Source organism: Petaurus breviceps, unplaced genomic scaffold, assembly GCF_028583685.1.
Source record: "Petaurus breviceps papuanus isolate PSGF00001 unplaced genomic scaffold, PetGlider_PUasm1.0 176, whole genome shotgun sequence".
NCBI classification, from domain to species: domain Eukaryota; kingdom Metazoa; phylum Chordata; class Mammalia; order Diprotodontia; family Petauridae; genus Petaurus; species Petaurus breviceps.
In genome coordinates, this window is record NW_027185771.1 from 6,718,171 (window position 1) to 6,743,016 (window position 24,846).

The window sequence follows — 24,846 nt, forward strand, 5'->3', positions numbered from 1 at the left end:
TTCCCCCCAGCTTATCCGTCTTCATCATTGAGCTGCCCAGGGTAAAGGCAGCACCCCACCACCCCATGGAGTATTTCTTCCAAAGCTGTTAAAAAAGTACCTTAGGAGAGGGCTTTGAGACCTGAAGATGAGAGGCCTAATGAGCCCAAAGCAATGCTATTGATGGTGTCCTGTGGATGGGAAGGGTGAAGGATGACTCATGGTGGAGAGGAGTCTGCTTTTCATTCAGCCTCAGGTCCATGGGCTGGGCTCTCTCAATGACCAGAGGCAGACCGAGCCTGAGGAGTGGAGTTACTGTCCTGGGGACCCAGAAAGAGTGGATGGGGATCCGAACAAGGGAGGAGGCCTGTTGTTTAGACATGGTGGAGAGGGGAGGGGTTGTGTCAGCTTGGACAAGACATGATGGTTGAGGTGGACCTATTAAATTACCATGGGTACAAGCATTGCTGATTTCTGGGATTATAGAATTCAGAGTTAGAAGTGACCCTTACAGGTCGCCTAGTCTGCCCTCCCCTTGACATTTTTCAGGGGAGGAAACTGAGGCCCACAATGAAATGGTTTGTCCAAGATCACACAGCTAGGGGGCGGAGCAGGAAAACTCTGTGAGCTCCCCTGACAACCACCCCAAGATCACACAGCTAGTAAGTGGCAGATCTAGGATTAGAACCTGTCTTCTGTACCAAGCCCAGTGGTCTTGCTGAAGCACACTTAGTAAGCATTTATTAAGCACCTTCTATGTACTGTCATTGTCAGCAATGCTACAACGCCTGCAGGGACATTCTACAAAGGTCCTGGAGGTGCTGGGCCAGGACCTGGCCTAGACTCTGGTCCTAAATGATTCCCTCAATGCCTTCCCCTACCAGATGGACAACCAGCTCCTGCTCCCCGGATGGCAGGGGACAGAGAGGGCCAGAAGCTGTCCACACTTCTGCCTCCATCCTGCCCTAAGGAGATAGGAAGGAGGGGAGATGTGAGCCCCAGGCACTTTCCAGGACATGGAGAATGAAGGAAGGGAGAGCAGTTGATCCATTGAAACTCACTGGGCCTCAGTTTCCTCATTTATAAAATGAGGCGGTTGGCCAGGACAACCCCTAGCCTGCTTTAGGCAGGCTATAACTTCATCTGTAAAATCAGGGGGTAGATGAGATGATCGTTAGGAGTTCTTAACTTGGGGTCCAGGAATTTGCTTTTTAAATATTCAGAAAATTGTATTTCAATATGATTGACTTCCTTTGTAGCTCACTTTATGCATTTAAAAGCCTGATTCTGAGAAGGGGTCTTCTCACTGGCCTGCCCAAGAGGTCCTGGACACCAAAAAGGTCGAGAATGCCTGTTCTTGGGTGTCTTCCCGTTCTAGGATGTTAGGAGTCAGGGATGGGGTGGTGCCACTACCAAAGGGGCTATCTTTTCCATCTGAGCCCACCCTGGGACCCGATGAGGCCCTGCAGGAACTTCCAGTGAGTGGGGCCACCCACTGCTCCAGACTGCCCCTTTCCCATTGCCCTGCCCCCAGCTCCCAGACAACTAGGCTCTTAACCAATGTTCATCATCAAACTGTAATTCTTTATTAAGTGCCGAGGGTTTGGGGTCCCATTCTGCCCCCTGCCCAACCCTGCCTTTTGTTGTAGATAGCTACTTCTCTGGCCATCCCAACCCCCCTCCTCGGTCACCGGGCCCTTGGGCTCAGGGGCAAAGGGAGTCCATCCAGGCGGCTGTGAGCTCCGGGAGGTGCCCGAGTGAGTGATCGGTGCCTTGTGCTTTGTTGGAAAGGTTTCTGGGGCAGAATGGAATCTGCCCAGCCGTAGTGCTCTAGGAGCCAGGCCCCCTGCTGCTGCCACCGCCATCCTCTCCCTGCTGGCCGTGTGCTGAGATGTCCTGGGCAGTCAGTCATGGCCAAGGCTGAGGGGTGTCAATCGGTCATCAGTCTGTAGTGTGGTGGGACAGGCATGGAGGAGAGGGCGAAAAGGGGACAGAGGGGAGAGAGGGGAGGGAGATCAGGATTATTTTACATGCTCTGCGGCGTGGGAGGAACAATAATACTTTTTGTGTGCTATAAAGGTGGACAGACTGCTGAATTTGATGTTGCACAGACGACAATATCTGTGGTTGCCATTGGGGACAGTGGCAGGGGAGACTTTGCTGGGGGTCTGGACCCCCTTGTCTGTGTACATGGGTGGGGTGGGAGGCTGGAGCAGAGCTTCAGGCACTGGCGAGAGGGTAAGGGCTGGGGCGGTGGCTGGAGACAGGGGCAGGCCGGGCCGGGGAGAGCCAGTGGGCAGGGGACTGCCGTTGGCCGGGGCTGGGGACTCCTTGAGCTCATGGCCATTGAAGCTGTCCCGAGGGAGCCTGGGGCCCGGCTGTGGGGAAGAAGAAGAAGAGGAAGCTGAGGAAGAAGAGGAGGAGGAGGAAGAGGAGGATGTCACTGGGGGCAGAGACAGAGGAGCTGGGAGGCTGTTCTCGGCCCCACAGCCAGCCACTGCCGACGTCCGGGTGTGGGGTGCATTCGCCTCGGCCAGTATGTGTCCTGCCACTGGCTTGGCCACCAGGAGGCCATGGGCATGGCGGAAGTGCTCAATCAGGTCGCCTTTGATGGCCCCATTAAGAGGGCAGTAGGGACACACCACTGCGGGTGGAGGCTTCCCCCCAGGGAGGTGGAGGGGTTTGGGGCCTGGGTAGCGGTGCGGGGAGTCCCCACCAGCATAGGCGACTGGCAGGCCTGAGGTTTTGCCTGGTCCTGGAGTGGCCGATGCCACCCCCTTCTCCACTTTCACCCGCACGCTCCCCTCCAGCTCCTCCCCTGGTGCTCCCCGGGGTCCTTCTCCAGCTGGGCGGGGCTTGGCCAGGCCCTGAATCCTGTGCAGCTGTTCCAAGGCACTCTGCTGCAGGGGGGCAGCCGGGCAGTAGTATTTCTTGTGGGCCAGGTAGGCCTCCAGGCTGTGGAAGCTGACGCAGCAGGCCGTGCACTCATGGTAGTCGGTCAGGGGGAGCAGAGGTGGAGGTGGCGGTGGAGGGGGGGCCGTGGGTCCCCGCTCTGTTCTGTGTAGACGGGGCTTCTTGCTTAGGTCGATGGGGCCATCGGCGTCTGGGCTGGAGCTGGGGGACGGGGCCGAGGCGGGAGCCTTGCCCGCGGGCATCAGGAGGGCAGGAGACACGTCGGGCCGGGCTCCCAGACCCAGTGCATCGGCAGGGCCTACACCCAGCTGTGGGGAGGTGGGCAGCTCCCCCAGGGGAGGAGGTGGTGGTGGTGGTGGCGGTGGCGGTGGTGGGTGCGTGGCTGGCAGCAGGCCGGAGTTGCTGGTGGCGGCGTGGATCTCATAAAGCTTGCGCCGCTTCCGGGTGCGCACTGGCTGGGGCAGGAAGGCCACCTTGTTGGGGCCCCCAGGCCGCCGCAGCGGGGGGTCGTGCCGAGAGGCACAGTAGTAGCGTTTGTGTACCGTGTAGGTCTCGTGGCGACTGAAGCGGATGTTGCAGGCCTCACACACGGTCTTCATGGGGTCCTCGTCCATGTCGTCCACGGAGCTCCGTGGGCTCTGGCTGTCCTCACTGCCCCGTCCTGTCCCGTCTGCCTCTGGGGAGGCCTCTTTTCCCCCCACCGCCTCCTCTGCCTTGGCCTCTGCTGCTGGGGACAGGTACTCCCCCTCCACTTCCCCTTCGGCAGGGGCTGGCGGGCCCTGGCCTTCAGGGGGCTGTGGGGAGCGGATGGCTCTGGCAGGGGAGACCACTGTGCCCGGGGGTCCCTTGGGGGGGCCAGCCGCTTTTGGCTTGCGGGCCCCAGGGGGGCTGTCCTCCGCCACATGGCGGCTGGAACAGTAGAGACGCTTGTGTACATAGTAGTTGTTGATGTTATTAAAGGTGATCTCACACTCAAAGCAGGTGGCTCCCTTAGGCGCAGGGGTCCCTGGGTACAGGGCTGGGGCCACCCCTCCGTGGCCTTGCTTGAGCCGGCTGTGAACCAGCTCAGACATCTTGGCCAGGATTTCAGAGGCCTGAGGAACAACAGAGGTTTCAGGGCCAAACATGTACTGGGGCAGGAAGATGGTGCTTCCAGAGGGGCCCACGCCAGCCTCGCTGGGCACGGGGCTGGAGCCTGGCGTGGGGCTGGCCAGCTCTGACTTGACCTTCACAGAGGCCAGGCTTTGCGGGGAGGACGTCCTCGAGGAGGACTCGGCCTCTGACCTGGGGCTGGCTCCCTGCTCGGCCCGGCTGTGGCTCTTGGCCATCTCGGGCTCCAGCCCCTGGCCCTCCCCGGCCTCCTCTTTGATCCTCAGGAGCGGCACTGCCCCCTCGCCAGAGGATGAGGAAGAGGAGGAGCAGCTTTCTTGGGGGGCAGTCTGGGCTTCCCCATTTTCTGCCTCAGCGGGGGCCTTCTTGGCCAAAGTGTCTGGAGCTGTGGGTGACTCAAGGCCTGGGGGTGCCTGGCCAGAGTCTGGAGTGGGCAGAGGACCATGCAGGGCCATGTGCTGCTGGAGGCTGGCGAGGCTATCGGCGAGGAGGCCGCAGAGGCCACACTTAAGGCCGGGGGTGGAGCCTGCCTGAGCCAGACCTGAGGGAAACAGAGAAAAGGGACAACCGGATCAGGTGTGCACTGCCTGTGCCAGAGATGCTGCCTGGGTTCAGGGTCTACCTGTGGTGGGGGGAACTAAGTCTCTCCCCACCCCCTTGCCCTCTGGTCCTTCAGCAGCCAAGCTGAGTATTCTAAAGCACAATGATGATCGTGTCACTCAGTGAGCTGCAATGGCTCCCTATTACCTCTGGGATCAAATATAAACCCTTCTGTTAGGTGTGTCAGGCTCCTCACAACATGGCCCCTTCCCATCTCTCCTCTCTTAGAATTTACTCTCCTCCACATACTCTATGGAATATACTCATGTGCCCACCCTCCCTCCCTTCTTTTCTTTACTTTCTTCCTCTGTTTCTCCTTTACTTCTTTCCTTCCCTTCCTTCCTCTCTCCCTTCCTTCTTCCTCTTTCCCTTCTTTCCTTCCTCCCTTCCTCTCTTTCTTTCCTCCCTCTTTTCCTCCTTACCTCCCTTCCTCTTTTCCTTCCTCCCTCCTTTCCTCTTTTCCTTCCTTCTTCCCTCCCTCCCTTCCTCTTTCCCTTTTTCTTCTTTCCTTCCCTTCCTTCTTCTTTCTTCCTCTCTCCCTCCCTTCCTCTTTCCCCTTTTTTCTTTCCTTCTTCTTTCTTCCTCTCTTCCTTCTTTTCTTCCCCCCTTCCTCTCTTTCTTTCTTTCCTCCCTCCCTCCCTTCCTCCCTTCCTCTTTTCCTTCCCTTCCTTCCTAGCTTAGATCATTTTTCTCATCCTCACATCCCCAGCCATTAGTACAGTATCTGGGACATAGGTGCTTTATAAATACTCATGGACTGACTTATACCATTAGGAAGGAAGCCAGTATTGATTGTTTACTATGTATAGGGACCAACACTGTCTTGCACTTTTCTCCCAGGGTCACAAGAATGGGCACGCACTCGCCCTCTACTGACCTCCCTAGGACTGACCCCAGGAGAGCGCCTGACTGTCCTCCATTACCCCCTTGCCGCCCAAGGCTGGCAGGGGCTGGAGTTGAGGCCCTTGCCCTCCCGCTGGGTGGTGGCTGACGCACCTGTGGGGCCCGGCTTGGTGGCCGGATGGCCTGCACTTGGGGAGTAGACTTCACCTTTGGAGCCCGGCTGGCAGATCATGTGGCTGGTCACTAGGTGGCTGTAGAGAATGTCCCTTGTAGTGGAGATGAAGCCACAGCTGTGGCAGATGCCTGTGAACCACGTTCAGTGCTGAGCATGTCAGGGAGCCCAAGGGACCCGCTTCTGCCAGTGAGAGCCCCAGCCGACTCAAGCTGCTCTCCCCCGCCTGCCTTCCCTACTGCAGTGCTCCCAAGCCACATCTCAGCCGCCTTTCCTCTCCCAATTCCCCTTCACCAGCGTTGCTGGTCCCCCGGCCCGCAGCCACCCCCTTTCTCTACGCACCGCTCAGGGTGTCTGTGTGAACCTTCAGGTGCCGCTCACAGTTGGCTTTGGTGGTGAAGGCTGACAGGCAGATCAGGCAGACGAAGGGTCTTTCTCCTGGAGGACAGAGCAGGGCAGCATGAAGTGGAGGCTGGTGCTGTGGCCTCAGTGGCACATGCCAGGCTGACCCCCCACCCCATGTCTGAGCCATCCCTGGTTTCTCTGTCCCTGCAGTGCAAAGAGGGCCGGGCGGTGGGGGGCCTCTTACCGCTGTGGCTTCGCATGTGGATCTCCAGGGAGCTAGCGCTGGGGCAGCTCTTCTTGCACTGGGGGAAGGGGCAGACCCGCTCATTGGGGTATGTCTCTTTGGGCTTCTCCTCCACCAGCGGGGAGCCTGAACTCTGGCGGCTGGCACAGTAGTACATGAGGTGGGCCTGCAGGTTCCGTTCACTCCGGTACCAGATGCCACAGTCTTTACAGGGAAAGATGTCCTCTGTGGGAACAAGAAAGACATAAACAGGGATGAGCACCATTCTTCCCTCCACCCCACTCCCCTCACCCTGGCACTGACACTGAGGGATGGGGACCTGGCATGGATCACTTCCTCTCTGGGCCTCAGTTCCCTCCTCCTGAGGCAGGCAGGTGGCAAAGTACAGCATCAGGAGGAACTGAGCTGAACTCCTTCATCGGACCTTATTTACCTGTGACCCTGGGCAAGTCAGCTAACCTCTGCCTACCTCAGTTTCCTCATCTGGAAAATGGGGATAACAGCACCTACCTCCTAGGGGTGTAGTGAGGTTCAAAAGAGATGATAATTGTGAAGTACTTCCAGAAGAACCAAGAAAACAATATAAACAGTAACTATAACAGCACAAAGGGAGAGAAGCCCAAAGTCCCAGAGAATCAAAAGTAAATGTAAAGGGGCAGCTAGCTGGTGCAGTGAATAGAGCACCAGCCCTGGAGTCAGGAGCTGAGCTCAAATCTGGCCTCAGACGACCCTTGACACACTTACTAGCTGTGTGACCTTGGGCAAGTCACTTAATCTCAACTGCCCTACCTTGCCCCCTCCAAAAAGCCAAAAAAAAAAAAAAAAGCAAACGTAAGAATGAAGAGACATGAGGGGATGCGTTTGGTGGAGAGGAGAGGACCACACAGGTCACAGATTTAAAGTTTTTCCAGACTTTTTCCCCCGATGTATCCATCAGCTTTGCTGAATTTTTTGAAAAATCTCTAACAATATCCTTTGTCTTATGGAATGTCTCTGGGGGAGGGGCACTAGAAGGGATGCATGGGAGACTGGTGATATTAGAAAGAAAAAACATCAAGAAAAGCTCATTAAAAAAAAAAGGCCAGCTAATTGCTTCTCCCTCCTTTGCTGAAATGGTCCCATTCTCCCCTTGCACCAATCACATTCTAACTCAGGGCTGCCTAAACTTTCTTGGGTCTTGGACTCCTCTGGTGACAGGCTAGGGAAGCCGAGGGACCCCCTCCTCAGAATAATGCTTTTAAAATGCATAAAGTAAAACACTCTGGGCTACAAAAGAAACTAATTCTATTGAAATACAGTCATCAAAATATAAACAAATAGAAAACCAAACAAGTTTGTGGACCCCCAGGGAAAGAACCCCTGCTGCAAAGCCAGCTGGGCCCTCCTATTTTAAAATTTTTTTTGCTTTTCTTTTTTGAGGGGGGAGGGCAGGGTGATTGCAGTTAAGTGACTTGCCCAAGGTCACACAGCTAGTAAATGTTAAGTGTCTGAGGTCACATTTGAACTCAGGTCCTCCTGACTTCAGGGCCGGTGCTCTGTTCACTGTACCCCCTAGCTGCTCCATGGGCCCTCCTTCTTGATGGGCATCTGTAAGCCTCTGTTATACTGCAAGCTCTCTGAGGGCAGCCCTTGGGCCATTTTTTTAATCTTTCTGTCCTCAGCACATCATGCATGCTACTCAAAGCTTCTTAAGTTTTTTTTTTAATTGAAAAATAGAATTTAAAAAAAACAATTCTAAGAACATTTTATGTTTTCCTGTGTTCTAAAGTCTGTGGTCTCCATGCTTTAACATTCTGAGGTCCCTTTCTACTCTGACCTCTGATGCTTTTCTGGTCTCACCTCCTTGGCAGCTGGTGAGAGGAGGTACCCAACACTCTTCCCTTTGGGTACCTGAATATCCTCAGTGGGGTGGGGTGGGGAGGGGTGGGAAGGACTTCTAGTTTTTATACATAAAATACTCTGACCTCAATCTCACAGTTAGCAATTACTTATCTTTCAATATCTCTAGGCTCCAACTCCTTCCCTCCTTAAGGGCCCCTCAAATAACTGTCAGGCCCTCCCCCTTTGCCCTGATAAACATTTCTACTGTACCTACTCCCCCCACTCCCCCAACTGCTTCTTCAGACCCCAAGAAGCCAGAATGACTAATGATACCAAGAATTCTCTACTCCCCACCCCCTTCATGTCCAGCCTGCAGAGCCTAGCCATCAAGGAGCTAGAGGATTAGTTGTAGGCCTCTAGACCGAACTGGAGGAAAGCCTGGTCTAACATTATCCAATGTTAAGTGGCTACTATGTGCAAAGCCCCCCTGGGGCATTCAGAGATGATCAAGAAACAGCCCCTACCCACTGGAGCTGACATTTCAGCAGGGGGCATCCAACATGTAGGCAGAGTGCAGTGAGAGGAAACTAGCAACGTGGGGGAGACAAAGGAAGGCTTTTTGGAGGAAGCAACTTGAGGTGGGGAAATGGAGGGCAGGGGAGCTTGTGCTGCTGGCACAGCTTGGGCAAAGGCATGGCGGGGGTATAGTATGGAGCTCAAAGAATGGCTAGTGAGTCCAGCTGGGCTGTAGCTCCCTTTGTCAAGACTCAAATGAGGTGGGTGGGAACAGGATTCTGGAGGGCCTTTGGTGGCAGATGAAGGGCTTTGTTCTCACAGGCAACGGGAAACCTCTCCAAGTAGGGGAGTGACCCTGCAGACCCAGGCTATGATATAAGAAGACTATTTTTGTCAGCTGAGTGACAGATGGTTTGGAGGAGGAAGAGTGGAAGTCAGTATGGAGGTCATGCCAATAGTCTAGGTGAGAAAGGAACTGGAGGGATGACTGGGAGAAGAAGGAAATGAACTGTCTGGCTATGGGGAGAGAGGAGGTCCAGGAAGAGGCAGGTCTAACTCCGGGAGCCTGGGAGGATAGTGGTGCCCTCAGAAGGAGGACAGCAGGTCTAGGGGGCAAGGAGAATGACTGTCCATGTGTGGGAACATATGTGAGGCTGAGTAAAGCTATGGAGATGTGTGTGAGGAGTGCCCCCATTAAGATCCCACTCATCCTTCAAGAAGAAGGCTTCTCTTATTGGATGGGCTCTCTCCCTCCCTGGAATCCCCATATCACTTTATTTTTACATTTTTGTGGGTCCTCAGATTCTGTCTTGTTAAGACACAATATTTTTGTGTGTAGGGGCATGGTCTTAGAGAAGCAGTGTGGTGTAGTGGGCAGAGACCTGGCCTGGGTTCAAGCCCCACCTCTGGCACATACTGGCAGTATGACCCTAGGCAATTCTCGATGCTCTGGGCAATGATCTGAGACTGTAAGTTGAAGGTAAAGGGAGTTTCCACATCTGGCAGCTCCCCAGGTCTAGTCTCATGGTCTTTCCTCTTTAAAATTCACCCCCCCCCCCTCAGAGCCTAGCACAGTGCTGCACCCATAGGAGATACTCAGTAAATGTCTGTTACACAAACTGAATATTTGTTCAGCACCATCAGGCACTGTGCCAAGTGCTAGGGATACAAAAAGAGGGAAAAGATGGTTCCCTGCTCTCAAGGAGCTTACCATCAAATAGGACTAAATGAATAAGAGACCAAAGGGCAGTGTGTGAAAGTTTGGGTGCACGTGTCAAGGTATGAGCACAGGGAGGGTGATAAGAGGGAACTTCTTCCTGGCTCACGAGTGCCCACAGGGCTATTCCCAGAGTCACAGAACCTCAGAGGCCATGTGGTCCAGCGTGGCATTTATGCACCACTTTAAGGCTTACAAAGCACTTTACAAATATCATCTCATTTGACCCTTACAAGAACCCTGAGAGATTGGTTCCCCATTTTTCAGATGAGGAAACTGAGGCAGACTGAGGTTAAATGACTTTGCCCAAGGTCACACAGCTAGGAAGTGCCTGAGACTGGATTTGAATTCAAGTCTTGCAGAGTTCATGGCCCCCTAGACCATTATGCTCCCGTCTCTTCTTCTCCCCTACATAAGACTATCTCAGTGGGTGAGAATGGGTACATAACTGTACTGGGGGCTTAGTGAAGTGGTTGGCACACAGTAGGTGCTTAATTGATGCTCACTGATCGATCGATTTGGAAGGCAGGAAATCGAGGGAACAAAAAGACATCAGGAAGGCCAGGAATGGCAGAGAAAGGTGACCCCAGGGGCAAGGTTGGTGACAAGAGGTCTCTTTTCTCCTTGCTCCCTCTCTTTGCTTGAATTCTAGCTGCCTGGCTCATGGGGGCTCTAACTCCCCATTCCTCCATCTGTAGTTGGAACCATTTATGGGGAATGCCTGAGTGGCCCTCTGGTGATCAGAGTCTTAGATGCTGAGTAAAGAGACTGGATAACACTAGCTCTCCTTACCACCTAGGCAAACCTTGGACAAATTGCTTCTCCCTGGGCCTGGCTCCTCATCTGCACAAAGCTGGGGGGCAGAGGTGGAGGAGTGGGCTGGAGGGTTTCCAAGGTCCCCCCTCCCCATTGTAACACTCTATGATTCTGACAGGGAGAGGCCCCTGAAAGTATTAAAAGCTTCTGTCTTTTCAAACCTTGAGTCTTTTGAGCATTTTATAAGAGGTCCAGATTTCATCATCTCTGCTTATGCCTTTAGTAGTGAAGGAAATGGGCATCTCTGGGCTTCCTCTAGCCAAGAGTTCATCTTTCAGGTTTAAACTTTGCCTTCAGGTCTTTGTGTACCTATCCCTTCAGGAACTAGATTCCATCTCTCCTACTTTTCTTCTTCCTTCCTTCCTTCCTTCCTTCCTTTCTTTTCTTTCTTTCTCTCTCTCTTTCCTTTCCTTCCTTTCCTTCCTTCCTTCCTTCCTTCCTTCCTTCCTTCCTTCCTTCCTTCCTTCCTTCCTTCCTTCCTTCCTTCCTTCCTTCCTTCCTTCGCTCCTCCTCTCCTCTCCTCTCCTCTCCTCTCCTCTCCTCTCCTCTCCTCTCTCTCTTCCCACCTTGGGTTTTACTTTTCTTTCCCACAAAGCTATTCTCTCAGTCTTGCCATACTTTAGCCTCTCTCCTTTGGCAGGAGGAATGTAGTCTCAGCAAATAGCCAACCCAGATGACCTGGGCATTCCCCAAGATCTGTCAGACAGTGTAGGTTTTTTAGTGTCTGCAATATTGTTGTTTTGGCGGGCACACTGTAAAAACGGACCCATGACCCCTTGTTAGGGTTGCTATAGAAGTTATTCTCAGTGAGGGACAGGCTGAACAAAAGGGCCTTGGAGGTGTTCCTTTTAACAAGATTCTGTGGATTCTCTGTTGAGCCTTCATACCCAGGGTAGTCTGAGAAGGTGAGGTTCATCGAAGGGTCTGGCTTGCCAACTTCTCATACCTAGACCACTGCAGACATGGGGAAAGAACTCAAGAATCTAGAGTAGCAGCCCAGAAGCCACCAGATCAGACCCTCAGGGATCACTGAGGCTGGAGCTCCAGTGACTTGTCAGTTACATTGGTATTAAGTAACAGAGCTGAGATTTGAACTCTGACTAAATAATCCTTATTTCAGGACATTTCCATACTACTCAACTTTTCCCTCCCTCTCTTTAAGTGACTAGTGCTAGGGTCAGATGTGAGATAAATAATTCCTAAGATGAAGAGAGGAAAGAACATTGCCCTGGGGGGCCAGGAGCTGGCAAGGGTCCTAGAAACTGAATCTCCCCCCTCTCTTCCTCCACCCCACCTTTTACAGATGAGAAAACTAAGTCCCAAAGAGGGGGTAAGTGACTAGCCAAGGGTCACACAACTCTAGTAGGAGTCTGAGAGGCCATCTGAACTCAGGTCCTCCTGACTCCAGACCCAGAGTCCCATCTGCTGTAGCATGTTGCCCCTCTAAGTAGCAGAGTCCTGGCCTGTGTGACTTTAGGCAAGTCACTTTCCTTCTCTGTTGTTTAGTTTCTTTATCTGATAATAATATTAATAATAATAATATCACCATCACCATCATCATCATGCTAGAATACATCTAAATAAGTTAACTCCCTCTTACTTGGGGCATTCTGTGACTATTTGCCTAAGAGAAGAGAATAAAAATATGGTATGTTTTTATAATGTTTTAAGGAGGCTTTTGCCACAACAACCCTGTATGGCAGATGTGACCACTCATTTTACACATGAGGCACAGAGGCACACATTACTTGCTCAAGGTCACACAGCTACTGAGTGTTAGACCCAAGATTCAATCCAACACAGGCCCCCCTCATATAAAGCACGTTGCCTCATTCTAGGCTAGCCTGGGGAAGCTGCAGTAAAGCCTTCTCTCTGTTCTCCCAGCCCCCCACAATACTGATTCTAATGCCAAGGCTAATTATACCCTCTAAAAATTACCCTCTCTATCTGTGCCACTTGCCTCCTGGCTGCCCAGCTACTTGAGAGTGTAAAGAGGGGAGGGAAGGAGAAAGAAAATTTTCACCAGCCTCCTTGGTGTCTGCTGAGTAGCTAGGGCCAAGGGATGAGATTCATGAGGCCCTTTCTAAGGATTCTATTTATTCAGATGCCCTGTTCCTCACCCTGTCAGAATCTGTGCTCATTCCCTTGTCTCCTGACTGATAGCAGGCAGATGTATTCACTCACCACTCCCACCCTCTTCCCCCATACCTGGGAATTTGGGGGCTACACACAAAGAATAGTATGATGGGGAGGGAAGAGGCCAGGCCCTGGTACTCTAATTGCTGGAGTCCTGGGGCAATATGGGCCAGTGTGAAAAGCACTGAATGACCGTGAGTGCTAATTCCAATTCTATCACTAATGAGAAAGCAATTTGTCTTCTCTCCGTCTTAATAATTACATCAGCAAAATCTGGGAATCAGACTCAAGAGGTCTCTGAGCTTCCCTATTGACCTGAGCTAACAGTCTGTGTGGATTAGAGCCTTCTGTCTCTTCTGACTTCTGATATCGGCTGGCCCACTGAACATACAGTTTTATCTATCTGGACTGCTAATCTTCTGCTCTGCCTTACCCTAGCAGTCACATGTTACCAGGTACATGAGGCAGTGCGGTCTAATGGAAAAAGCATTGAATCTGGGACAAGGGAGAAGTAGGTTTTTCACTGTTTACACTGGAGTAAGTTAATCCTCCTCTCTTGGACTCAGTTTCCTCATCTGTTGAATGAGAGGAGCTGTACTAGACCAGGGACTGGCAAATTAAAAAACAAAACAAAACATTTCTAGCTTGTGGGTATACAAAAACAGGCAGGGGTCAGAATGGACCCTCAGCAAGCTTGCCAAAGATCCCCTGAATCTCTGACATTGTGATGCTCCCTCACTTCCTAAATTTCTGATTCTTGCCTGCTTGGTCCTTTCTCTGGTACCATGTACTCCTCATTCTTGATCTTGGCTGCCTGGATTTCTAGCCTACTGATTGTCCTGACTATTTCCCAATTTCTGCCTGGCACCCATTTGGCAACATTGGTCCCACAGCTGCCTTGGTCCTTGTGTAACCTTTGGGTATTTGCATTTCCTTCTAAGGGACAGCTAGGCGGCCCAATGTACAGAGCACCAGGCCTGGAGTCAAGATGACCTGAGTTCAAATCAGCCTCAGACACTTATTAGCTGTATGGCCCTAAGTAAGTCACTTCACCCTGTTTGCTTCAGTTTCCTCATCTGTAAAATGAGCTAGAGAAGGAAATGGCAAACCGCTCCAGCATCTTTGCCAAGAAAACCTCAAATGGGGTCACGAAGAGTCAGACTGAAAGGACTGAACAACAATGGCTAAGTTCCTTTCTAAAGCTAATTGGATCCTGCCTGGATTCTGAGGGTTCAGCTGAGGGTAAGAGAGACTAGGCGGCTTGCTAAGTGAGTGAGGCAGGGGTAATGGGCTGGCAGTGGCATCCATTGGGTACTCACTGTTGACGACGGCGGTGGCCAGGATGGCTGCCATCCCGGCTTGCTGAGGCAGGAGCTGGATGTCTGAATGTACAGTGGCTGGGTATTCAGGATCCCCAGGTTCTGTCTTCACTGGGTTGCTGGTGATGCCCCGGGGCTCAGCCATGAGGAATGTGCTCATCAGTCCAGCTTCTGGCACAGGTTTGGTTGTCTTGCACCAAATGGCCTCGTCTGGCAGGGAAATAAGGAGAATCAACATCAGCAGGGGTGCAGAGGGGAGGGGGCAGCTCTCTCTCCTTCCCCAGCAAGGACAGAGTCTTGAATTTGGGGCCTGCTAGGCAGGCTGGTCTGGGCTGTGCCATGCCCTACATCCTGGAAGTCTCTAGAATAGCTAGAAGACTCCTAGCCCAGCCTGAACACATTTGCTGGCCTATGAAACAGCTGGGCCCTGGGGGCAGGGAGGGAGAAGGCTGCTTGCTCCAACAAGGTCCCAAAGGTCTGGCTGGAATCCTTCTTCCTGTCTCCTTTCCCCCACCTCCAGCTCTTAGAATCTCTGCCACTCAGCTCTGGGCACAGTGGAGCCGAAGGGATCTGGGGAATGCGTCGAGGCCTCCTGGGCCAGTTCTGGGGATCAGGGAGGAAACGGCAACCCAGGTGCCGAAGCTCCACCTCTCCGAGACGGAAGGACCTGGCTTTTCTGTCTTGGGACTTTGTTCTCCAGGAGCCGGTGATTCCCCAAACCGCCCGGAGATGGCGCCCTTGGCCAACCCCTCAATTCCTCAGCCCAGAGAGCTTTTCAACGGGGGTGACCATGAGCCAGCTTGTTCCCTTCCCCTTCCAAGACACCAGTCTGCTGGGCGGGGAAGGGAGCCTTTCCCTGCCCTGCTCCAGAACCTTGGAGACTTGAAGGTCTTTTGCCTTGACTTGAGGGGTAGGAATGGGTAGGAGGACAGCAAGGGCCTGGGGAAAACCCAGCACATCACCTTCTTTTCCTCCTCCTCCCCTCTAGCTTCCTGGCCCTACCAGTGAAATGGGAAAGAAAAAAACCCCCTTAGGATGGGGTAGGGGAGAGGCAGGGGAGAGTCACCCTTACCCTAGTGTTCCTATCCTTCCCAAGGGGTCTCAATGTTTTAGGGCCTGAAGAGGAAGCTTCATTCCTTGATCAGGGAACCAGTTGGAATCCTAGAACCCTAAGCTGTGAAAGGTAGCCTAGAAAACAGAATGTCAAAGCTGGGAGAGAGTCCAGAACATAAAATGTCAGAGCTGGGAGTTTAGAACACAGAATATCAGAGCTAGGAGGGAGTCTAGAACACGTCAAAGCTGGGAGTTTAGAACATAGAACATCAGAGCTGGGAGGGAGCCTAGAACACAATGTCAGAGTTTGAGAGTTTAGAACTCAGAATTTCAGATCTGGGAGGGCCCTTAAGAACACAGATTATTAGAGCTGGGAGGGTCCTAGTTTAGAACACAGAATATCAGAGCTGGGAGGACCCTTAGAACACAAACTATTAGAGCTGGGAGGGAGTTTAGGAACAAAAGATGTCAGAACTGGGAAGGAGTTTAGAACATAGAACGATAGAGTTGTCTAGTCCAGCGTTTTCATTTAAAAAAAAAAAAAGAAGCAGTTTACATTCCCATAATGTCTTCTTTCCCAAACCTGTGAGTTTGGTTAGCAGTATAAAATTCTCCTGACTTTACAGAGGCAGAGAGAGGCAAGACAATTTAGGCTCACAGATTTGGAGCTAGAAGCACTTTAGAAACCCTCTTGTCCAACCCCTCATTATCCTGATGGAGAAACTGAGTTGGACAGTGGCTGAGTGATGGGCTGGGGGCAGTCATACAAGGAGAAGCCAGGTCTGGACTTAGAGCCTCTGACCTCTTCCCTTCCCCTGGGCCTCCCCCAGTCACAACGGCAGAGCCCAGACCGGAACCTTGGTGTCCTGACTTCTAGTAAAGAGTTCTTTTTTTCTCCACAAATTGTCCCCAGACCAGGAGCCAATGACACGTCCTATTTTGTACAAGATGATCCTGAACCACCATGAGTGTTTTCTCAACTGAAGGGGCAGCTTCATCCTTAATCATCTCTAGTCTCTGGTGGTTCAGAGCCCATAGCTTTTCTGGCTGCTCCAGGTTATGGGTCTAGGGCCACAGAAGAGAGCAAAGCACCTTGCCGTAGGCAATGCTCCAACTCCACACCCTGACTTCAGGAGCACAGACTCCTCGCCCCCTGAGATGATGAGCCAAGGGCTGCTGCCCTCACTAATACCTGCTATCTTATTTCTCTTCTGGAGACCTCTGGTTGCCTTCCTATCTACAGTCCCATGGGTCCTCAGGACATCCCTCCCTTGGTGGTAGAGAGATTATCTTCATTTAACAGATGAAGAAACCAAGATCCTGAGAGAGGAAGGGACCTGCCCAAGGTTACACCACAAGCCACTGGCAGAAGCAGAAATGGAATCCAGGCTGTTCAGCTTCCACTGTGTGGCCCTCTTCTCTAACCTACTTGACCTCCTTGCAACAATCAGAACACCTAGGGTTCCTATTTCTGGGGTGGGAATGAGCAAGATTGATTTTCTTGTATAATAAGCTCTGAATTCCTGGAATAAGTGCCTCTCCTCTCAAGGGGACTGCTTTGAAGGAGGTCCCATTCACATTATTTTGGACATCGTTAGCACATTCCCGGACCCAAAGAGTTAGGCCTAGAGATTCCCCTTCACTGTGTCCTTCAAAGCATCCTCCATAAGCAGCTGCTGACTCAATCACTCCTGTGCTTCTCCCTGACTAACTGTCCTTTCCTTGATGCCTCCGTGGTTTCTTTCATCCATCCTTCCTCAGTTTCTCCAATAGCATTCTCACTCAGCCCAGGCCTTGAAAAGCCTCTCCCCATCCTTCTAGCTATCCAAATTCTCTTTCATTGATGTTTTGTTCTACATGTTGTATCCTCTGGGTAAGTCACAGCCTCCCTTGGCCTCAGTCTCCCCCTGTGTAAAAGGAAGGGGTTGTCACACTCACAGATGGGGGCAACAGATGGCACACAAAACTTCCCAGAACTGCCCAAAGCAGATTAAAATGTAACTGGGAAATATTTAACAAATAAAAATACAAGACAACATAGAGAATGGTCATTTGTGGTTTCTAAGTCAATGTGCAGTCCACAGGGATCATCCTATATGCATTTGACAGCACTGGGCTAAATGAGCTCTGAGGTCCCTGCCAGCTCGTCTTTGCCCCTGCCTTTGTGAACTTGGGTAAGTCCCTTAACCACTGTGGGCTCAAGTTTCTTCAACCATAAAATGAAGGGTGTCAAACTGGATAAACCATCTAGAGTCCTTTCTAAGCTCAAAATCTATGTTCCTGGAACAGCTAGGTGGCACCATAATGGATAAAGCACCAGGCCTGGAATCATGAAGATCTGAGTTCAAATCCAGCCTCTGTGACCCTGGGCAAGTCACTTAACCCAATTGCCCCCACCCCCACCCCAGTCTATGGTCCTTTGATTTTACAATGTAGTGACATTCTGGGTAAATTACTTCTGTCTTGGTCCTAGTTTCTTTAGTTATCAAGCTATCTGGTGGGTGGAACAAAGGAGACTCAAAGGATTCAGTTGGGTTGAAGGTGGTTTTATCCACTGGGAAGCATTTGAAAGAAAGGAGAGCACCACAGAAATGTTCAAAGCTTCTAGGGGAAATCCCATGAACCCAAGGAGAGAGAACTTCCTCCAGTAACCAAGTCATGTCCAATTGCAGAGTGTAGATGTATGCAGATATCTCCCACATCATACACCCCACAACCCCTGGCAGTACTATTCTTGAAATATCACTTCTAGGAAGACTTCTCCTTTGCCCCACCCTTTCTTAACACGACTCTCCCTTCATCCACATCCCACTCAGACCATGTGCTCGGTCTGCATAGTCCCATGGATACGTCATTAATTTTTTAAAGAGTATTTAATTTGTGTCTTTGCTCAATGTTTGTTCAGTTGTCTGAAGCCATTTATATCTGTCTGCGACAGTGTGTCTGTCTCAGATCGTAAACTCCCAGAGGGCAAGGACCGTATCTGTTTAACTCACTCTGGACAGTCCCTGGCAGAGTGCTGTGGCCAGATAGGCCGTTAATAAATGGGTCTGGATGGGGCCAATGATGGAAGTGATAAAGAAGGCAGCTTGATGTGCTACAAAGAGGTCTGGACTGGGAGGAGGAGACAGACCTCGAAGGAGGCACCCACTCCACTGGCGGCTAGCAGTTGTGTCCCCTGGGGGAAAACCCCTCTCCTCTCGGATACTCAGGTTTTCTCTTCTGTAAGACGCAAAGGAGTCAGGGCTGAATGGAATCACTTGAGCCAAGGCCCTCATTTTACAGGCAAGGGAACCGAGGTCTAGGGAAGAGATGATGTGACTTCCCCATTGCCATATAAGTAGTAAATAACATCCCAGATTTTCCCATCACCTGACTCTGGTCCAATACAGGGGCTTATATGAGCTAATGGAGGTAAGGTACTGTATTATATAGACCAATGTACACATATACATTTATATCTGTAGATATGAGAAGCATCATGGTATTATGGCTAGAGGGCTGGCCTCAGAGTCAGGTGGGCAGTGTTACCCCAGGCCAATCACTTCCCCTTCACAGGTCCCCAGATAACTCTCTCAGGGTCTAAGTTATACAACAGGTACCAATCTGTATCCATGGAGGAAATTTTGTTACAGGAATTTACCATGCCAATGAAATCATAGATCTGGGTCAATGGGGAAAATATCCATCCATCCATCCATCCATCCATCCATCCATCCACCCACCCACCCATCCATCCATTCATTTTCTATCTATTTATCTGTCTGTCTATCTATCTATCTATCTATCTGTCTGTCTATCTATCATTATATCTATTGGATTAAGGCATGAACTCATGATTTCCTGGATTTAGGGAATTGCCAGATGATAACACTCTCTCTACCATTGCAGGCTGGAAGCTTCTCTGAAAATTTCAGTCTTAAAGAGTGGTCTAGATTCATCAGAGATGTCAAACTCAGGCCCACAAAACTCCCAAGTGAGGCCTGAACTAGATTAAAATATAATTGAGAAATTTTAACAATATAAGTAAAAATATAATACAACATGTTGTTCTTACTGTTCAGCTATTTAGGCATGTCCAACTCTATGTGACCCCTGTGGACAAAGCTTGGTTTGTCATTTCCTTCTCCAGTGTGTCCCCATTTTTTAACAGATGAGGAACTGAGGCAAATAGGGATTAAATGACTTGTCTAGGGTCACATAGCTAGTAAGTGTCTGAGGCCAGATCTGAATTCAAGTCTTCCTGATTCTAGGCCCAGCCTAAGTGTCTCCATAATACAACATAGACAATGTTAATTTGTGGTTTTCTAACTCAATATGCCTCCTGAAGTGGAGTTGAACACCACTAGTCTAGAGTACTGAGATAGGTTAAATGACTTGCCCAAGGTCATTTCGCCTATCATTTTGTCAGAGGTAGGGATTGAACCCAGGTCTCCCTGCTGCCCCTCTGTGAAGGGCTATTATCATTAGGATGATTTTAACTGTAAACAGGAGATCCCATCAGCGAGAGAGAGTGGAAAAGAGCACTGAGTTTGTAGTCAGGGGGCTGGCCTTTGAATTGTGTGACCTTGACCTATTTACTGTATGACCTTGACAAAAGTCACTTAGCCTCAATTCATTTAGCTATAAAACAAAGGGATTGGAGGAGATAGCCTCCAAGGTCCCTTCCAGTGCTGAATTCTCTAAGCCTATGAGCACATGGCTTGTGGATGACCAGATGACCCATGGCCTGGGTCTCTGGTGGCTCTAGCCCCTGAGACAAAGGACAGAAGTAGGGACACTGGCTGACCCAAAGAAGGGGTCTTCTTTGTGATGACCCTTTAAGGGACAGCCCCACAGAGCAGTCAGGACTCCTTCCCTCCCCCAAGGACTGCAGACAATACCAACCCTTCTTGAAGATCACTGAGTTGGCATCTGTTTCATTCATGACCAGGGGAAGCTTTGTCAGCCAGCAGCGCTCCTCTCCCACCAGCAGGGTCATGGGTGGACTCTGTCAGGGGCAGAAACATGACACAGGTCAGTGATGTCACTAGCTCATCCCCTGGACAGAACCAAGGACAAAGCAATCATAGGAAGAAATAAGATGGATTGGCTGAGCCCTTTAACCCACTCTAAGACCAGCTTGGACAGTCAGGGTTGGGGCTGGGTGGAAGCAAGGGTTTGGGGGAGGGACCTCTCAAGAAAAGTCAAGACTGGTACCATGGTGAGCTCTGAAGTGGACCGGCTAGCCTGGCCTCAAGGTCTTATTTTATCATCTACACATGAGGTTCTTAACCTAGGGTACAAAGATCTCCAAGGCTCTCTCTGTGTAGAGATTTTGGTAGGGGTGGATGGGAGCCTGTGAACTTGAATGGGGAAAAAATTACATCTTTATTTTTACTAATGTCCAATTAAAATTTACCTTTTCATTCAATTATGAATGTAGGCAATAAAACAATTCTTCCCAGAAGGTGTCTATAGGCTTCTCCAGACTGGGATTCAGAACATGAAAAAATCCTAAATTTTATAGAATAGGAAACTGAGGCCCAGAGAGTGCCTCAGGTCACAGAGATGAGTGGCAGAGCTAGTATTTGAACAAAAGGTCTTCTGATCCTTTGCTGCACAGACTGCTGGAGGGCAGGCAAGGAGACTTGTGTTCCAATCCAGCTTCAGACGCAGTCACTGAACTCTGCCTGCCTCAGTTTCCTCATATGTAAAACAGAACTAATAACAGCACCTATGTCCCAGCATGACTGTGAGGATCATATGAGATCCATTTTGTAACATGCTTAACACATAGTAGGTGCTTCATAAATGCCGTTAATGTTATTATCATTACTAATTTTGGCAGCATGAATACGTTCTTTGGCCATCCCTCTTTGGATAAGATGGAGGTGGTGAGCCTTGGGTGGGCTTGATTTGGGAACATTCTAGAGCTTGGCCTAAGCTTCTGTCCTCCCCACCCCCTAGGCAGGTAGACCCAGCAGCAGCTAGTGCGGTAATCCAGGTGAGAGGCGATGGGCACTTGCACTGGGGGTGGCAGATTCAGAGGAAAGAAGGGGGTAGATGAAGAGGAAATCAGTAGCTTGGATATGGAGGGGTAGAGAATGAGCCTCATGTTGTGGTAAGCCAAGGGAACCGAGATGATGACAGTACCCTCTCTACCTCAGGTGTTTTAGAGATGGTGACTCTTACATTTTTTTTTCTTTTTATTTCTACCATCCTTTAGACTCTTTTTTTCCCCAAAACACTTTAACCTCCATTCAATTCAATTGAACAAACATTTATTTAAGCAGGCAGGGCAGGGACTATTGATCCCATTTCACAGGTGAAGAAAGTGGGGCCCAGAAGAGAGAAATCTGTTACTACAAGAGCATCCCTATTGATCTGTGGAGCAGGAAGGCAGCGGGTTGCTAATGGTTCTAATGAAGGCTGCAGCCTGTCTCACTCCAAGGCTGCCTGAAGGCAGCTTATAAAAGCTGAGATAGCCTAGATTTCTGGGCTGCTTAGATTGGTCCTATTACTGTAAATGTGCAGCTCAGTGTTAGAACAGGAGGGCTAGTCGGTGATGGATCCTAACTATGGCAGAGCTCTCGGGGTCCGAGGCCGCTGGGGATGTCCCTGTCCCCTGTGTTTCTGTCTGCCTTCTTTTATGCTGTATATCCCTAGCCCTATGATGTGAAATGCTGGAGATCTTGGGCATGACACAGACCCAAGGTCTTGGCAGTGATAAGGCTGTGTCACCAGCCTTGACCATTCCCTTTTGTTCTCAAGAGCCCTGGGCCTTCAGTGGTTGAGGCCCCTTGAGCCAGGAACCCTCCTCAAATCACAAACTGTTTGGAAGAAGAGCGAGGACCAGAATGTAAACCTCCTCATTCCCAGCTTTATTTTTTTTCTTAGCACAGTGTCCTTAGAACCCCCTTCTACAAATCCTACCTGGCAAACTCCTCTATTTCAAAGGGAAAAGATCCCCTTGTACCACTCCCCTCCAACTAAACCCTTGTCCAACTCCCCTTGCCCCACCCTAGGCTGTTGGCTGTTCAGCCTCCATGAAAGATGGGAACCAGAGAAACACAGGCAATGGACTTGTTATTTCCTCTGGCATGACCCATGGGGTCTAGCTGTCCTCCAAGCACCGGTAGTAAAGGAAACATCAGTCACCTAACCCCTAACCTCAGCCGGGTGCCAGGGAGAAGGCTGGGGGAGAGAGAAGAGCAGGGGGCAAGCACATGACTGGTCCCTATACTGAGCAGAAAGCTTTGGTGTGGGGCCAAGAGTCACAGAACGTTGTGCAGACTTTGGCTAGTGCCTTAGAACATAGAACATTAAAGTTTCAGAGGGCATTTAGAAGAGAGAACATCAGAGCTGGCAGGAAGCTTAGACTAGGATCAGAGCTGGAGAGGATCCTAGAAAGAGAATGGCATGGCCAGTGAGGACCTTGGAGCATAGAATGTCAGACCTGAGAGAGACCATAGATAGCATGCAGTCTTCGGCTTAACCCTACTTAACCTCCACGGGCCTCAGTTTCCTCATCTGGATGGCTTCTTGGGTGTTTTCTCAGTTCCAGATCTGATCCTAGTATGAACCTCGGTTTACTGAAGAGAGAAGACTGAGGCAATAGAGAACAGATACCCCAAGTAAGGTGTAGAACCTGAATGAAATGGAACCTGGCTCTTGTCGTGAAAAGCAGTGTCAGTTTAAGGGAAGAGAAAGGAAGGATGGAGTCCTGGCCGGCAGGGGCCAGATGATGGCAACTGAGCTTCCAGGTCTGGGACTCTGGGCGTGGTTCTCACAGCACCTGATTTCTGACAAGGGCTAAGAGCTGCAGGAGACACCAAGGGGCAGCCCCGGATGGAGGGGACTCATTTGCCTAACCTGTGACTTGGAGTGAATATCACACTCTTCACTGAACAGCTGAAGCTAGCCAGGAAACATGTGTCAGCAAGTGGGTGTATTTGTGTGTGTGTGTTGGAAGAGCTGGTATGGCTGGTACATATGGTGCCTTCTGGCTCACCTGAGGCATCTGAAGTTGCCTTGCCCAAGGTCCTGGAACCCAGCCAGGCTTGCTAGGTCACCACGACAGTAACCTCTCACCTGGGTAGAGAATAGATACCCATGGTGGTCAAGACCCCAGCCTTCTAAGGCCAGCATCACCAACCCCTGGTTGAGTAAACTTGGGTCAGTCATCAGACCATGCTGGGTCTCAGTTTCCTGACCTCTTAAATCGGGTTCAGAATCTCAAATTCACAGGCTTGGGGGGGGGGGGGCGGGATGAGAACCAAAGGAGATAAATATGGCCCTGAAGATGAGACAGATGACCAGCACATTCAGAGCTGGAGGCCACAGTATCCATTCTCTGCCCAGGTGAGAGGCCGCTGCTTCTGGGACCCGGCAAGCCCGGACAGGTTCCATGCCCCTGATGGTGAAGCCAGCCACTGGGAGCAGCTGATAACAATCGTGCCTCAGTTTTCCTGTCTGGGCTATCTGTTCCTCATTGATATTTTCTGGTTTCCTCCCAGTTGATTGATGGAGTGACATCTCACCAAGCCCTCATGGAGAGCCACATCATGAGAAGAAATCAGCAAAGTCTGATTTGTCTGGGAGGGTTGGAGTGGGGCCCTGCCTAGAGGCAGAGGGGTGGCCTAAATGGCTTCACTTGTCCTTTCCAGCTTTCTACAAAAACATGGACTGTCATTGCCAGCAGTGACAGAGAACAGGGGACCATCTTGCCCACCAGAGAAGCCCCACAGACACATCCTTAGGAGGGGCTGACCAGGCAGGCTCCCCTCCCACCAGAGTCTCCACATCCAGGTGGGCTCAGGGCACAGGAGTGGGGTGCATCCAGGGGGAGGGGTGTGGAGAAGGAAACCCGCTCCCCTATTTGGGAAAAGCCTTGTCATGGGAGCCCACAGCAGCTCCTGTTTGTGCCTGGCCGGAGCCCATCTCCGTCTTCATGTGTCTCTAATGAATATTAATGAGTGGGGGAGGGTAAAAAAAAATTAATCTGGCTGATCCTTCGATGGCTGCTGCAGTAACGATATGAAATCTAATTATTCGTCCCAATATTTCTAAACCCTCAAACTGAGACTGACAGTCTCCTGGTCGGTTTAAAGCTTATCACTCCAAGGAGCAGAGTGTTCACAGCTTGATAAAAACACACACACACACACACACACACACACACACACACACACAACTTTTGCTGATGGGGCAGAAACACTCCTAATTTTTCTGTGTGTGCTTTTTGAGGAAGATGGGGAAATGCCATATTTCTCACTCAGTCTGAGCTAGTCCCTTAGTCCTCTTTTGGCCTGGAGGGACCATGGCTTGGAGGAAGAGGGAGGGAAGGGGAGAAGGCAGAGGATGAGGAGGGGGAGGAGGAGACAGGGAACATGATGCTAAGAGACCATGGGGACCATCCTTCCAGAAGCACGTATGCAGGAGGGGAGAGGTCACATTTTGTCCTCAATTCTCAGGTATATGTTTAAGGGGCTCCATGTGTGACCCCAGTGCACTGAATTATAAATGGATGTAAATGATGACCCCTCTCTGTCTGCACATTTCTACACTGGGGACAGTACTGCCTGCAATCTGTTCCTAACAGGGTTGCTGCCAGTCAGTCAATAAGTCTGCTATGTGCCAGGCCCAGCCCTTTCTGGGAATACAAAGAAAGGTAAAAACTCTGTGCCTTCAAGGACCTTCTCTTCTGATAGAATCTGCCTTCAAGGACCTTCTCTTCTGATAGAATCTGCCTTCAAGGACCTTCTACTCTGATAGAATCTGC

At 50.8% G+C, this 24,846-nt stretch overlaps 1 protein-coding gene across 1 annotated transcript in view; it reads right to left on the reverse strand.

Annotated features, from left to right (window-relative positions):
- Nucleotides 1–1,542: 1,542 nt before the first annotated feature.
- The window catches only part of ZFPM1 (zinc finger protein, FOG family member 1), a 195,694-nt gene continuing 172,390 nt past the window's right edge, over nt 1,543–24,846 (reverse strand). Inside the window, exons 5-10 of the mRNA XM_069085576.1 lie at nt 19,971–20,073; nt 14,031–14,240; nt 6,207–6,431; nt 5,960–6,055; nt 5,599–5,748; nt 1,543–4,543 (exon numbers count right to left, since the gene is read on the reverse strand). Coding sequence (XP_068941677.1) covers nt 2,001–4,543; nt 5,599–5,748; nt 5,960–6,055; nt 6,207–6,431; nt 14,031–14,240; nt 19,971–20,073 — 3,327 coding nt within the window. The 3' untranslated portion in view covers nt 1,543–2,000. The remainder of the gene's footprint in view (nt 4,544–5,598; nt 5,749–5,959; nt 6,056–6,206; nt 6,432–14,030; nt 14,241–19,970; nt 20,074–24,846) is intronic.